This window comes from Cibotium barometz, chromosome 63 (assembly GCF_041138505.1).
Source record: "Cibotium barometz isolate CiBa-2024 chromosome 63, ASM4113850v1, whole genome shotgun sequence".
NCBI lineage: Eukaryota > Viridiplantae > Streptophyta > Polypodiopsida > Cyatheales > Cibotiaceae > Cibotium > Cibotium barometz.
The window spans coordinates 11,133,462-11,147,319 of NC_141108.1; the positions used below are offsets into that span (position 1 = coordinate 11,133,462).

At 50.7% G+C, this 13,858-nt stretch overlaps 1 protein-coding gene across 4 annotated transcripts in view; it reads right to left on the reverse strand.

The window, feature by feature from the left end:
- Positions 1–1,154: 1,154 nt before the first annotated feature.
- The window catches only part of LOC147603678 (Transcriptional coactivator/pterin dehydratase), a 45,367-nt gene continuing 32,663 nt past the window's right edge, over positions 1,155–13,858 (reverse strand). For 2 of the 4 annotated variants that reach the window (XM_086795919.1, XM_086795920.1), the window contains 5 exons: positions 9,711–9,828; positions 9,460–9,557; positions 9,169–9,292; positions 1,851–1,919; positions 1,155–1,696 (listed from right to left, as the gene is read on the reverse strand). In XM_086795919.1, the coding sequence (XP_086652045.1) occupies positions 1,587–1,696; positions 1,851–1,919; positions 9,169–9,292; positions 9,460–9,557; positions 9,711–9,828 (519 nt within the window). In that variant the 3' untranslated portion in view covers positions 1,155–1,586. Of the gene's footprint in view, positions 1,697–1,850; positions 1,920–9,139; positions 9,293–9,459; positions 9,558–9,710; positions 9,829–13,858 lie in introns of all 4 variants that reach the window. The other 2 variants (XM_086795921.1, XM_086795922.1) reach the window with 2 other exon arrangements.

A 13,858-nucleotide genomic window follows, 5' to 3' on the forward strand; every position in this document is an offset into this window, starting at 1 on the left:
GACATCCCCTCTTGCTAAACTTGGAGCATTGGGGCAGGTAATATGCAGCTTTGTTCCACTTCTCATCCGATTCATCTTCAGGCATGAAATTAGCTCTTTCACTGGCGGCTCCAGCTCTGCTGTGTCCATGGGAACATCAGGCTCCTCTAAAACAGAACACTCCTCAACCTCCTTGGGAAAGAACTCCGGAATAGGAATAGCCACAAACTCTGGCATGTATTCGTCCTCATAGAGTGATTCCTGTGCTTGCTCTAACTCTACCACCACCGACATCATCTCCTAAATGTCCTCCAACGGTCTGCACTCCTATATTGGGTCAACGATCTCTTGGTCCACTTCCAGTCTTGGAAGCTCTTTGGCATCCTTGGAAACTCCCTCCCACTAAGCTTCAACTTCGGGTGAACTCTCCGCGTCTATGCCTTTGTCTACGAGCTCCGCAGTTGTCAGCATTGCAACTCGTGCCTGGATCTCTCTCTTACCCTCGGCCCAATAGCTTTGCATTTCCTTGTTGTAGGCCTCTTACTCCCGCAACTCGTGCCTGGAACTCTTACCTTCGGCCCAATAGATTTGTATTTCCTTGTTGTAGGCCTCACATTCCTCTTACTCCCGCTCTGTATTTCCTTGCTGTAGCCCTCACGTTCCTCTTACTCCATTCGTACTTGGCTTTACATTTCTCAACTATCCCATTGGAATGGCATTCAACTTCCCTTATGTGTTCCTCCCCTTCCGTCAAATCTAGGCTCTGTTCTCTTCCATTTCTCGATGATACCCTTCCTCTAATAGCCTCTCTTTGCTATTACTCCTCCCATGAACAGCAACTATCAGTAGCCTATCTAAACTTAACCTAATCTATATGCAACTAAACTTGTGCACATGTGCTTGACTTGGCTTCAGGACTACCTAACACAAACTCTAAATGTAATATGGGCTGAGAACGCAAACCCTAATGCATGAATCTGGCAGAAAATCTGGGCTGCCCTGCAAACCCAAACAAAAACGCACAAATGGAAGAAAAAACGCACCCTTAATGACCCTCCGAAAAGCTGACCTGATGCTCAGATACCAATGTGACATGCAAATCTGATTAATGCTAAGTAAATCAAGATTAACACTAATCCTTCTTAGTAAACACAAAATAGAGAAGAGGCAAGAGAGACCCTAAACTACTATATATTGCCAAAACATGAATACATACATTGAGTTCCAAGTCTACACTTGAATCTGTCGTGTGTATATGTGCATAACTGCCATGCAATGCAAGTCATGTTGTCCCCCCCCTGTGCATTGATGACAGACAGAGAAGAGGGTTGCAAATCTGATGACCCCTGATGTCAATTGTGCTGCCCTTAAACTTGGCTCCGAACGCTACTTCTAGGATGCCCTAAATGGGCCTCAACCCTGCTCTTGTACATAGATCTGGTCAGCCTGTTTGTTCACCAACTCGGCCTGTCCACAGAAAAAAACATTTTCTCCTCTTGAGAGAAGTGTAGTGCTCAAAATAAATAGCTTTTCAGCTCCTACTGGCCTTTCGGAAAGCCTAGATTATAAGACAGGTGAATGATTTCATTCTGAAGAAGTAAAGCTTTTCATGAACTCGTTGAGCTGCTAGCACCAGTGACACGCTTTCTCAGAAGGCCTTGCACATTGAGATCACTTATCTTGGCAGCAAGAATAAAATCATTCTCTGTAAGACCCCCTGCCAAACACATCTATGCTTAAGCAAAGTGCTTGCAGCCAAAACAAAATTAAATTACACGACAAACAAGAAATTTATATATAATTCAGCATATAAACTACATGATATAAAGTTCAAATAAGAAATTTTTGAATCAGGGTAAAAAATTGTTTACCTATGGCATGAGTCCATATCTCCACGCTTACATCATTCCAATTGACCAAGTGAAGGTTGGGATGGTGACCTGAATGGCATTAAAAAAACAAAAAAAAACATAGGTAGCCTGATTAGCCTGATTACAACTTGGTTTGCTATACTGTTACCTATGTTCAAGTGTACAATGGTCTGACCTCATTCCATACGCTCAATTCATCAGAAATTGAGGTATCTCAAAACAGTAACCGCAGATCATTAATAAAAGCATGGGTTTCAAGTTTTCCCCTTCTTGCAGCATACTGCTCTCTTATCTCTTTTTCATATGCATTATTCAACTCAGCAGGAATAGATATATTTTTTTTCATCATGCAATACAATCTAGAAGCTCACTTTTTTTTTTCCGAGAAAAGATCCTTTCATTAGTTATAAAATAAACCCCACTGGGCTACAAAACCCCTCTCCTGCTCATAAGAAGGTAGAGCAGAGATCCAACGTGGCCTGTAGTGCCAGCGGGGGTACCCGCGTGTAGAGTATAGAAAGGGCCGCTGCACCAAGTGGTGTGGAAGGCCTGGCGCCGCAAGATCGCTCGATCCGAGTCGCCCCGGATGCGGTCATACTGTCCTCGCAGGGTGTGAATCAACTCCTGCTAGATAGCCCGAACAGTCTCTGCTGGTGGCTCCAGTCTCCCCTCAAAGGCCCTGAAACAACGGGCTCTCCAGGTGAACCATATGGTGAGGCTACTGAGGAGCTCCCATCGTATATCCCTCTCGTGTGTCCAGCCGGCTGTCCAGAAATCCGGTGAAGGAACAAGGCGAGGCTGGCCCCCAATGAATCTGATGGCCTGGCTGTCCTGCTCCATCTCGTATCCCAGAGCTGGCCCTGACGAAGTCGGCCAAGCAGCGGCTCCCCACGTATACATGCCCTCTGGAGAGAGGGGGGCCAAAATGCGCAGCATCCTCAGCCAAATCTGCTGCGCCTGTGGACAGCCCCATAGGCAATGTCTCTGTGTCTCCAATGGGTGGCGGCATCGGACGCAGGCCGGCGGAAGGCCACTGTAGACAAGCCAGGTGCCAACTGCAGAGCCCCTGTGGGCAACTAGCCACTGGAAAGCCGAGATCTTGCGTGCCTGCCTGGTCCAAAAATCCTCCAAGAACTCCTGTGAGAGTCCCTGAAGCCGCCAGTGCTCCGATGCAGCTGGAAAGACCGTCCTCCTCGCAGTCAAAATATGCCTCCCCAAACGAACAGTGTACTGGAAAAAGGTGATCTTTGTGGCCTCGGGGGACACATAAGGATCATGCCACTAGTACTCGCCAGGGTCCCACTGGAGCCGGGCCAAGGGGCGCGCAGCATATGCCCATATGCACCAATCAAAGTCCACATCTGCACGGTCTGGATCAATATACCACTTCCGAGAAGCGGCAGCCACTATCCGAATCCTCTGAAAGATGCACTCTACAACCAAAGGCGACTCCGCCACCACTCTCTGAAGTCTGCCCTCATCCTGTATCTCATAGTAGAGGCATCTACCATCCTCAGTGCAAGCTCTGACAGCAATCAGGATCTCCAATTGTGTAAAGGCTCCCATCCACCGTGGGGCCGTTGGCTCGAAAGGCGTGAACCACTCCTCAGTGAGTGCCTCCTGAATGTCATCCCTCATAATCAGCCCCCCTCTGAAGTGACTCAGCCTCTCCGCCTGGATCTCCTCCGAGAGACTGCAAAAGGCCTGCCAATCACCAAAACTGCGCGCTGGGCCAGCCGCCAATGGTCCCCAGGCTAGACGAGGCCGAGAACCCAGCATATGACCATGCTCTGTGCGTACCACAGGGCTCCAGATGAGCAGCTGTCTGGCCCGCTCCTCATCACAAGTGGGAGGTCTCTGAGAAAGCCCCGGTCTCAGCAACTCCCAAGCTCGCAGGATACTCAAGGCAAATCTGTCCTCCCATCCTCTACTGAGGCCTGTCCTCCTCATCTCTGTGAAGATCCACCGAATCTCTGGTGCCCAAGTGCCCCCTGCTGGGGGAGCTCTAGCCTGCAGCCGCTAAAAAAGCTCCTCCTCCCAAGGCTCATCGCCTGGAAGCAGCCCCCGAACAATAAGCTTCCCCAACAAGGCTCTACTCTGATCAGCTGGATCTATAATGCCCAAGTCCCCCTGGGCCAGCGGAAGAGTAATGACTGCTTGGCAAGCAACCTTAGCCCGGGCCGGCTAACCATCCTGCCCAGACCAAAGAAAGTTCCTGATCAGCCTCTGTACCTGGCTGATGCAAGAGCTCGAGAAGATCCAACAAGACGTGATATACCACATAGTCGCTAAAAGCACCTGATTTGCCACCACCACCCTCCCAGCCAAGGATAGCCGAGCTGTACTCCAATATAAAAGCTTCTTCCGAATGCTCAGAAGAAGCGGGGCGATCTGCTGCTCAGGTGACAAATCAAGTCCAATCTGGCATCCCAGATACCGCACTACTGTGCCAGGAGGAATCCATCTAAAACCCGAGTCTGGGCTCCATGCCAGAGCGGGAGCACTACTGATCCAAAAAGCCACTGTCTTGCGCCAGTTTATCAATGCTCCCGAAGCCACACCAAAAACCTGTAGCGACTGCTCTGCCCTCTGTAGATTGGCCTCCTGGCCATGCAAAAACAATCCCGTGTCATCAGCAAACTCAGAATCGAGCAGGTCCTCTCCCCGGATTGGAAGCTGGAGTCCTCTCAAACCAACCTCCTCTGCTATCAGATACATGCTCATAGCCTCTGCAAAGAAAAGAAAAAGGAACGGGGCGAGAGGGCATCCCTGACGGACTGATCTAGTCAACTCAAAACACGGCCTCCGTCCTCCTGCCATCAACACTTGGCTACGAGCTGTGGAATATAGAGCCGCCACTCCTCGAATCCAATCTGGCTCAAAACCCAGGCAAAGCATAGTGCCCTCTAGAAAACCCCAATCGACTCTATCGTATGCCTTCTCAAAATCGAGAAGCATAACGACCAAGTCCTCACCGAGAAATCTAGCTAGGGCCGTCGCCTCCCAAAAGGTGAAAATGTTGTCAAGGATACTGCACTCCTTGACGAATCCTGTCTGAGTAGCATGAATCAAATCCCCAAGGAAGGGCTGGACCCTCAAACTCAAGGCCTTTGCTAGGACCTTGTAGACAGTATTGAGGATCGTAATAGGCCTCCAATGCCGAATATCATCTGACACTCCCTCCCCCTTGGGGATAAGAAAGATCAAGCCCTCTGAAAAACTCTGTGGCATCACCCCAGTGTCCAAAACATACTGAAAACCCCTGCGGAGGCCTGGCCCCAAAAGGTCCCAATAGCGCATAAAAAAGGCAGGCGTCAATCCGTCCTCCCCAGGGCAACTATGACGCAGAAGGACCCTCAAAGCCTCAACAAGCTCATCCTCTGAAAGGGGCTCACCCAAAACTGTGCGCATACGATCTGTGACCCTCCTCTGCACATGGGTCCACACAGACTGTCTGTAAGCATCACGTGCCTCCGTGGCTGGCTCCGCTGAAAGCAGGTCTCTATAGAACTCAATGGCAATAGCTCTAATCTCCCCGGGCTCAGTGGGTGGCTAACGATCCGTCCTGCCTCCTGAGCTGGCGTACTCCTGCTCGAGCATGGCGGAGTCCGGTGATCTCAAAAAACTCCAAAGTCACTCTATCACCAAGCTACGTCCACTCAGATGCCTGGCGATGATAGTAGAACTCGTGTCTCTGCTCCTCTGCCTCTCTGACCTCCTGGCGTGCCTGGGTCAGCTGGGACGCCACCCACTCACATGTAGGCTGCTGCTCCTGAAGACGCTAAGCGAAGCAAGGCTACGTCTCAAGCGACGCTCCCGCTCTCGTGTCTCTCCCAGCCGTGTCAAGGCTGTAGCGTGCAAAAAAGAGCTGAGCTCAGGTCAGAGCTCTGGCTATCATGCCATATCCTCTCAATGTCCTCAAAAAGACTGGGGTCTGTAAGTATCCTCTCTGGGATCCTCAACTGCAAGCTGGTCTCTCGTGTCCTCTCCTCTAGTGTCAAAATAACTGGCGCATGGTCTAAAAAAGAGGTGCCAGCGAGAATGCCAACGGAGCCACCACGCTCCCCGAACCTGTCGCCCACATAGAAGCGATCAATCCATGATAGATTAGTCCCTCCCTGCCAGCGATCCGACCGAGAAAAACTAAGACTGTCCTGAGAACAGGAGAAAGCCACATGCTGCCATGCATCAGTGATCCGCAGTGTCATACAAAATCGCTCCCAAGCTGCAAGCTCCGTGCCGTGCACTGTAACATGATTGCCTCTCACCCTATCGGCCGGGTCCTCAAGCATGTTGAAGTCTCCCCTGACACACCAATGTGCGGCCTCGGGCAATGCATCTGTAACAAGGGTCCAGAACTCTGCTCTGGCACTAGCATGATTGGGCGCATAGACATTGAGCACACCAAAGTGCTCATCGTGCATCCTCAGAATAACATACTGCGCTCTACCAGGCACAATGACCCCGCGATCCACAATGGCCTGCCGCCATACATCCGCAATGACCATACATACTCCTCCTCCCACCCAAGGGGCCAAAACCTGCAGACCAAAATGTGTCCCATCTACCAGGCATCACCGAACCATATCTCCGAATCCTGCTCTCACTCAAATGGTGCTCCTGCATCATCAGAATAACAATACTGCCTCTAACCAGGCATCTCTGAAGCTCCTGCCTCAAACAACCACGATAACGTACATAGTGTGCGCTGCCAAGGCCTTGTACATTCCATGAGATGATCCTCATAGATGACCTGCTGAGGTGGAGGCTGTCTCAGCCATATGGTGGGCCTTCGCAAGCGGCTTGGATGGAGAGTAATCCCCATCCGAGCGACTACGAATTTGTCCACCTGGTGTGTTGCAAGAGTCTCGGATCAGGCGCTAGTGGCTGTGTCCCATAGCGACTGCCTCCCGCTCGGAGAGAGAAACCTCTGTATGCATACATAGCGAGGGTCTCGCGCTAGGTCTGCCACTATGCGAACCACCAAGTGTCGATTCCCAGAGGCATCCGCACTCCCGGTATCAAAGAAATGTGCCAACCCCCAGAGTCGGCCTATCACGTCTGTCATCTCCAAATCGCTCACATGGTGAGAAAACTCAACTGCCTGTTTCCTCAAAATACTAAGAGCGAGATCCAGAGTCCACTCCCGGTCGCTAGTGCCGCAAAGAGGGAAGGAGAAGGCCACCGCTTAATCAAGTGCCTCCTCCCCTCGGGCCGGAGGTATCACCACATGAACTCTGATGGGTGCTGGCTCATGGGGGCCCTCTGCTCCAAAAAGGCGTGTAAAGGAGTAGTCAAAAGCCTCCGAGCGCTGTCTAGTGTCGAGACTTCTCAATCGATTGCGGATAGAGGATATCCGTGAAGCACGAATCGGCATGGTAGGCCTCCTCTGCGGTGCACGAGCAAGGTCGGTGCTCAGTGCCCGCCGGACTGCAGGTGAGCGCCAAGGTACTGCCAGTGCCTCCCGGGGAGCTGAGGCGAGCCGAGGGGGAGGGGGGGGGGAGAGGGGGGTGGGGAAGGAGACGCTGAAAGTGCGGGAGCGGAAACGGGAGGAGGCGAGGGGGGGGCGGTGGAGGGGGGGGGTGGAGGAGAAGGGGGGGGTGCTGGCATCTCCTGATCCTCAGTCTGCGCTGGGGTCTCCTCCTCAAGGGGAGCAAAGCTGTTCCTCACTGGAACCCAATGATACTGAGGCTGTGTCTGCTGCTGCGTCGGTCTCTGGGCATGCTGCTGTGGCTGTCTCCCTCTACGGCGCCCCTATCCAGGCTGCCAAATCAAAGGTCTCTGTGGGCTGAGCAGGAGTCTCGGAGGCTGCCTGTCGAGCCGCATCTGTGGGCGGGCCATCGGAGGTCTGCTGCTGCGGTGAAGGTCGGGGTCTCCTGCGAGGGCACGCCTTGGCCAGGTGGTCGACCTGCCTGCATATAAAACATTAGTTCGGGAGCCCCAAAAACTCAACTCTCTGATCGATCCATCCCCCCCCCCCCCCCCCCCCCCCCCCCATCCTAGGTAGAATGACCTTTGGAAGGGAGGAGATGTCAGGAACCAAAACTCTGACTGAAGGAAGGCCAGCTGCTCTAGCCACCACTGAAGCTGCTGTGGGGCCAGTCTCAAGCACCGAGCCCGCCAACGATCCTATCCTAGAAAGGAGCGGAAGGTACTCGCGGCGAAGTCCAGGAAAGCAAACTGTGACATGGAATAGGCGCTCTCCCTGCTCGGCCGCTGCTGGGTCGAAACCATGCTGCCAATGTCTGAAGAAGGCCCGAGCGCCCCTGATGTCAAGGGGACTCATGGCTAGGACCTGGGCCACGCTCTAGGCTGTCTCGAACTCAATCTGGTAGTGTCCGCGGCCCAGTAACTGAACGTCCAGGATCTTGCCCACATCTGCAAGAAGGCGGGCCTGGAGAAGATCCCGGATCTCCCCTCTGCTGGGGCGAGTGCCAACTATACGGCAAATGGTGGAATGTGCCCGGAGGCGTTCCACCTCTGCGGCAAGGCTCGCTCCTCTTCTAGCGAAAGAGAAAGCCTGATGGGGGTATCCTCAGGGGTGGGCGAGGGGGCTGCGGAAGAGTCCCTCTGAGGTGGGGCGGGAGGAGCCTCCAACAAAGTCTGAAGCTGAGTCGACGGCGAAGCGAAGACGGAGGGTCCTACAAGAACCAAGCTGTACGAAAAAGCGGAGCGGGGAGGGGAAGAGGGAGAAGGGCGGATGACAGAGGGGGAGGGGTGGAAGACAGAGGGGGAGGGGCGGAAGACAGAGGCGGGAAACGGGCAGCGGGGAGCGAAAGGGGGGCGGGAAAAGCGCGAAAGGGGGGCGGGGGCAGGCAGGGGGCGGGACGCGGAGGAAGGGGGGAGCGGGGGGCGCGAAGGACACGGGGGCAGGTGGGCAGGGGCGATGGGCGCGAAGGGGGGGGGGGGGGGGGCGGGGGGCTCGAAGAGCACAGGGGCGCGGAGGGGGGGTGCGAGAAGGCGGGGAGAGGAGAAGGCTCGAAGGCGGGGAAGGGGGGGTGCGAGCAGGCGGGGAAGGGCGAAGGAGGCTCGAGCGGGGGGAGGGGGGGGCGGCGAAAGCTTCAGCGAGCTGTTTTTTTTTCTAGAAGCTCACTTGTGTATCACAAAATCACTCTCATTTAAATTTCATCTTAATAAAGTCTTGCACTTATGCATCTTGATGTTGCTATGTCTATATGCTTGCATGTTTATATATCATGTGCAACCTGTATACAAACATGTCTTGTCAAGCACCCTAGTCTTGAGTCACGAATAGATTTCTGACTGAACAAAAAGTGATAGCTATGCACAAGGACCAATTCCGAATTCAGTACTACACCTTCAGCTTCAGCAACATCTGCGATGATTTTGAAAAATTCAAGTCCCTTCACAAAGTTCTTAGCCTTCCAGGACCTCTTGAGTTTTAAATACCCATCATCATTAACCAAATCCCAACCAGGCACCTAGGCAAACACAAAATGATGTCTTGGTCACCAGAAATTTTGATCAAAACTACTGAAAATGCTTGTTTTAAGCCTATGACGTATTGAAATATAAAACTCTTAATCTGCACATCAGATGAAACAAGTATGTGTGCATTAAACAAGGGCACAACCAATGAAACAAATACCTTTTGTGAAAGTAGTCTTGCAGACTCCTCATTCATGGGCCTCAAGTCCTTGGAATTGCAGGGCACGCATTTCTTCTTTGACAAGGGAATGGCTGCAGCTGTGATTTACAAAAAATTGATGAAGAATTTAAACTACTACAACTTTACCCAGACTTCATGGCACGGACACGACAACAACAAATACTGTCTCCCTGGCCCTTCAAGAATCCAGGATCATGAAAAGTCAGAAATTTTGATTTGGAAAAAAATACCATCTTCAGGTTCAGTTTGTGCAGAATACTGCATGGCTAGATTCTTCCAAGGCAGTCTCACCAAAGGTGTGATGCAAGGGTAAGCTGTGCCACAGTGATGAGTTGAAATTTTAGATAACTGCAAAGCAAGACACCAAGTAAAAAGCAGAATCTTATAAAAATTACAATCACAAAATGCCATGATTCATGTTAAGTATGACAGATATAGCTCTCCACCTTTGAATTCCTTATCTATATAGCACATCCGATCTACAGAGCTACCCCCTTGTTTGGGGCACTTTAACAAAGCGATCATTCTTGTATAATTCAAGGAGAGGGATTGTGAAATCAAAAATACCCAGGATAAGGTTGTCCTTATCAACTCTGATGTGTGCAAGATTGTGAGATGCGAGGCCTAGGACTGAATCACCCTTCATATAGGGGGTATGGAACTGGCTGACAGGAGTAGGGCTGGCTGACTATGCATTTAGGGCTGATCGTGGGGTGCTAAGCCTCCAAAAGGTGCTTAGGTGGATGGCCCACACATGTGGCCATTACCATGGTCCCTGGGCACCAGCATCTTCCATGGCCCCCTTTTTGGGTGGCCAAAAGGGCTGTCCACAAGCCTTTCTTGCACCTTTGGCCTCTGCCTCCTAAGTGTGGTGTCACTAGTACCATGTGAAATGGATTTGTACACACTGGAACTTGACTAAGACCAGGCACCGGACACCCAACCAAGTGCCCAGGACACAATGACATCATACAAGAGGGTTACAAATATGTGCAGGATGGGCACTGCACTCATGCATGCGAGACATGTTGTGACCACCCCTTGGCTGTACACCAGCGATTTGTCCCTGGACAAGAGCTCACAATGAATTTTGAAAATGTGTGGTGTCCGGTCTCCTTAGGGCCTTGCACTTGCTTAGTGTAGCATGTCCATGGGTTTTCTTGACTTTGGAACCCAAATGTAGGAGGGGTTCCCTTCATAGAAGCCTTGTGTTGCTAATAGCCTTGTTGGGACCAAACAGAATGTCGGCTGCTGGGCACATAATCATTGACATTCTGTGAATGCGGAGTTTGAAAATGAGATAAAGGAAGATGTGTGGGATGCACGTGATAGAGAGGAACCTATTGTCACGTGCACCCCACTTTTGGATGCCATGGGACATGTTGTACATAGGACAAGTGCAAGAGACTAAGGCCGGACACCAGGCATTTTCATTATAAGACAACTTGAAACCGATTTCACAACCTTATACGGCAGAACTCCGCTTAGCAACTAGACACAAAACTCAACAGAAGGTCCAAAACCCTGTGGTCTATCTCGTGATGGCTTACAGCCCTTGTTGGAGCACAAAAGATATATATTCATACCTTACCAAGGGCAAGTTGAGCAGCCAGATCTGAGAGGCCTTCTTTGGGTTTCTCTTTTTCAACGGCAAGCTGCATCTTCAGTGAATTTATTTGCTCCATCATTATTCTCAAGAGCTCTTATGTGCTTGGCGGAAGCGTACTTTCTTTTGGTGTGTCGCTTTGGAAGGTTTGTGCCTCCATAACTTCATGCTTGCTTTCTTCTTTATGCGATTTCTCTCCCGACATGGTGGAGGCCTGACTATTTTTTCCGGACCACAGCTTTGCCATCCACCGGATGCTCTCACTTCTTTAGATAGCCAAGTTGGGTCACCAACTTGATGCTCTGATACCAATGTTACATGCACTGAGGTTGATCATGGTGGGCCTTCTTTATACCTTTATGCGGTGAGATCTTTGCATAGAAATGAAGAAGACGACACAATATTGAGTCCCAATTGAATCACAATATTGAGCCCCCCCTCCAAGCAGGAGTATTTGCTTATATTACTTCTTTGGAGAATGTTGTACAATGCTTGAGAACAAGCGATATGACAGCCCAGCCCAAGGACAAGGAAGACCGTACGGCTGAGTATCCACTAGTCCGAGGCACTGCAGAAGACTGTTCGGGCCACTTATGCAAGTCCGGATAGCTGTAGGACTGCATGCTGGCTGAATGCTGAAGAGGAGCTTCACTAAAAGCCTAGAGATGATAGGATGCTGAATGCTGACTTTAATGCTAAATGTTTTGCTGAAATCCTGAATGAATAAGTGTTGGATTCAGGCGCCTCTTATATATGGACAAATGCTGCTGGTCGGCCAGCATGGTTGCTGTCGGCCTGCTCTGATTGGACAAAATCTACATTCTCTGCAGCATTTAATGCTGCGCTTAACATTTAATGCCACAACTACTGCTGGCCAACTGCAATCCCACACCCGGCCTTCTGCTGTCCACCTAGGATGCTGGCCACCTTCTACTAACAGGCCTGTGCTGCTGTCGACTGGTCTTCTCTGTGGTCCAGGGCTGTAAACAGCCCCCACAAGGCTGCCGACTAAGTCTTATAGCCATGGGCTAGCCTTTGGCTGGTCCATAGGCATGCTTCTCACTACTTCATGCTTTTGATGCAAAACCTACTGCTAAGGCTGACATCTACATGCACTATCTGATGAATTCTCCAAGTGGGTTAAGAGGACCGACTCTCGACTGACCTCTATGGCTCAAAGACTGACCTATGTAGCTCGTGCTTGACTGTCCTTGGTGATTGTTGGCTAGGAATTATGGAATCATTTGTATACGATTATGATCATGATATCATATTGTATGTGGATAATCTGGCTTGCCATGATCGGAATCCCCCAAAGCTTGTACAATTGAAATACTCCTTGGAAATAAAAATATATCCAAATGGAGGGGGGGGGGTGTAAGATCCCTCCGAGCTCTCCCTAAACACAAGCAACAAGATTTGTACCAAAAAGAAGGGGTGCACACTAGCTCACCTCCCAACCTACGGTTTGTGACTGCAGACCAACCCCCAGCCGGAGGCTTAAGGCTCACTCCCATCTGCGGAGTCGATGGCAAAAGTCTCTGATCTAGGCCCAGACCCACTGCCAACAACTATCAACAATAAGAATAATAAACCCACAAGTCACTTTTATAGTGATTATTGTTGCTATAAGTAACCAACTAGTCATAAATAGCTAGTAACTATGGTTTTACTAATAATCCATGTCACCAATTGGCCGACCATTTGGTCCATCTCCAGTTTTTGCGTCTCGTTCACTTGAGGCCAGGCCGGTGTCTCGTGTGAAGAGGCCAGTATTTTGCTAACATGGACGGGAGCCAGACTGGTGCCACCCGTGTGTTAGCAGGATGGTGTCGTATGGACGGGAGCCAGACCAGTGCCACCCGTGTGGTATGACCTGGACTGTGTTCGACCCATGGGATTGTCACGCCATGGAAGAGCCAGTATTCGTGCCGTGTTTTGCCTATGGGACTGTCACACCATAGGGAAACTCGTGCCTGGAATTGTGTCTTACCTATGGGACTGTCACTCCATAGGAAGACCAGGTTTTTATGTTTTTATGTCGTGCCAGTTTTGTGCCGACAGATATTTTGTACTTGTTCCATGAACGGGAGATATGTCCATGTTACTATTTGCACATGCACACATATTTTGCATGTTTGAAACTGTTTTCGCATGACATGTATTTGTGTGTTTGCCTGCTTGACGTGTTACTTACTGAGCGGGGACGCCTGCCAGTGAGTCGTGAAGTCTGCTCTGTATTCTGACAAGTTTTGGTGCATGTGAACAGGTGGTAAGTATGTCGCACTTGTTGTTTTAATGTTTTATATTCTAACCCTTTATTTTATAAGGTTAGGTGTTCACATTTATTTAAAAGTGGGCACCCACTTAGGGGCCAAGGTGGGGAGCCCCACTTTAAGTGAATGTGGGGGTGGGCACGGTCACCTACCCAAACTCCCCACCCACATGCAAGTGTGGAGAAAACTCCACTATAATTTTATTAAAAAAAGCTTCCTCCTTCAAGCGTAGAAATCAATCGCTTCCTTCAAGCGCTTATTCACCAACCTGCGCCTTCTCTCTTACAAGCGACTGTTGCCCCTGCACTACTGGCTGCAACCAAACATGCTCCCAGGCGGCTGCTGCTGAATTTTTATGTGCCTCTGCTCCTACAGCAACCAGGCTGCGGGCTGTGTCTCTGAATAACCAGGCGCATGATCCTACCTCTCCTGCAGGCGACTGTTTCACTCCCATACAGGCGCGACTCTGAAGTGCTGCAGTCCCTCCAACAGGCGG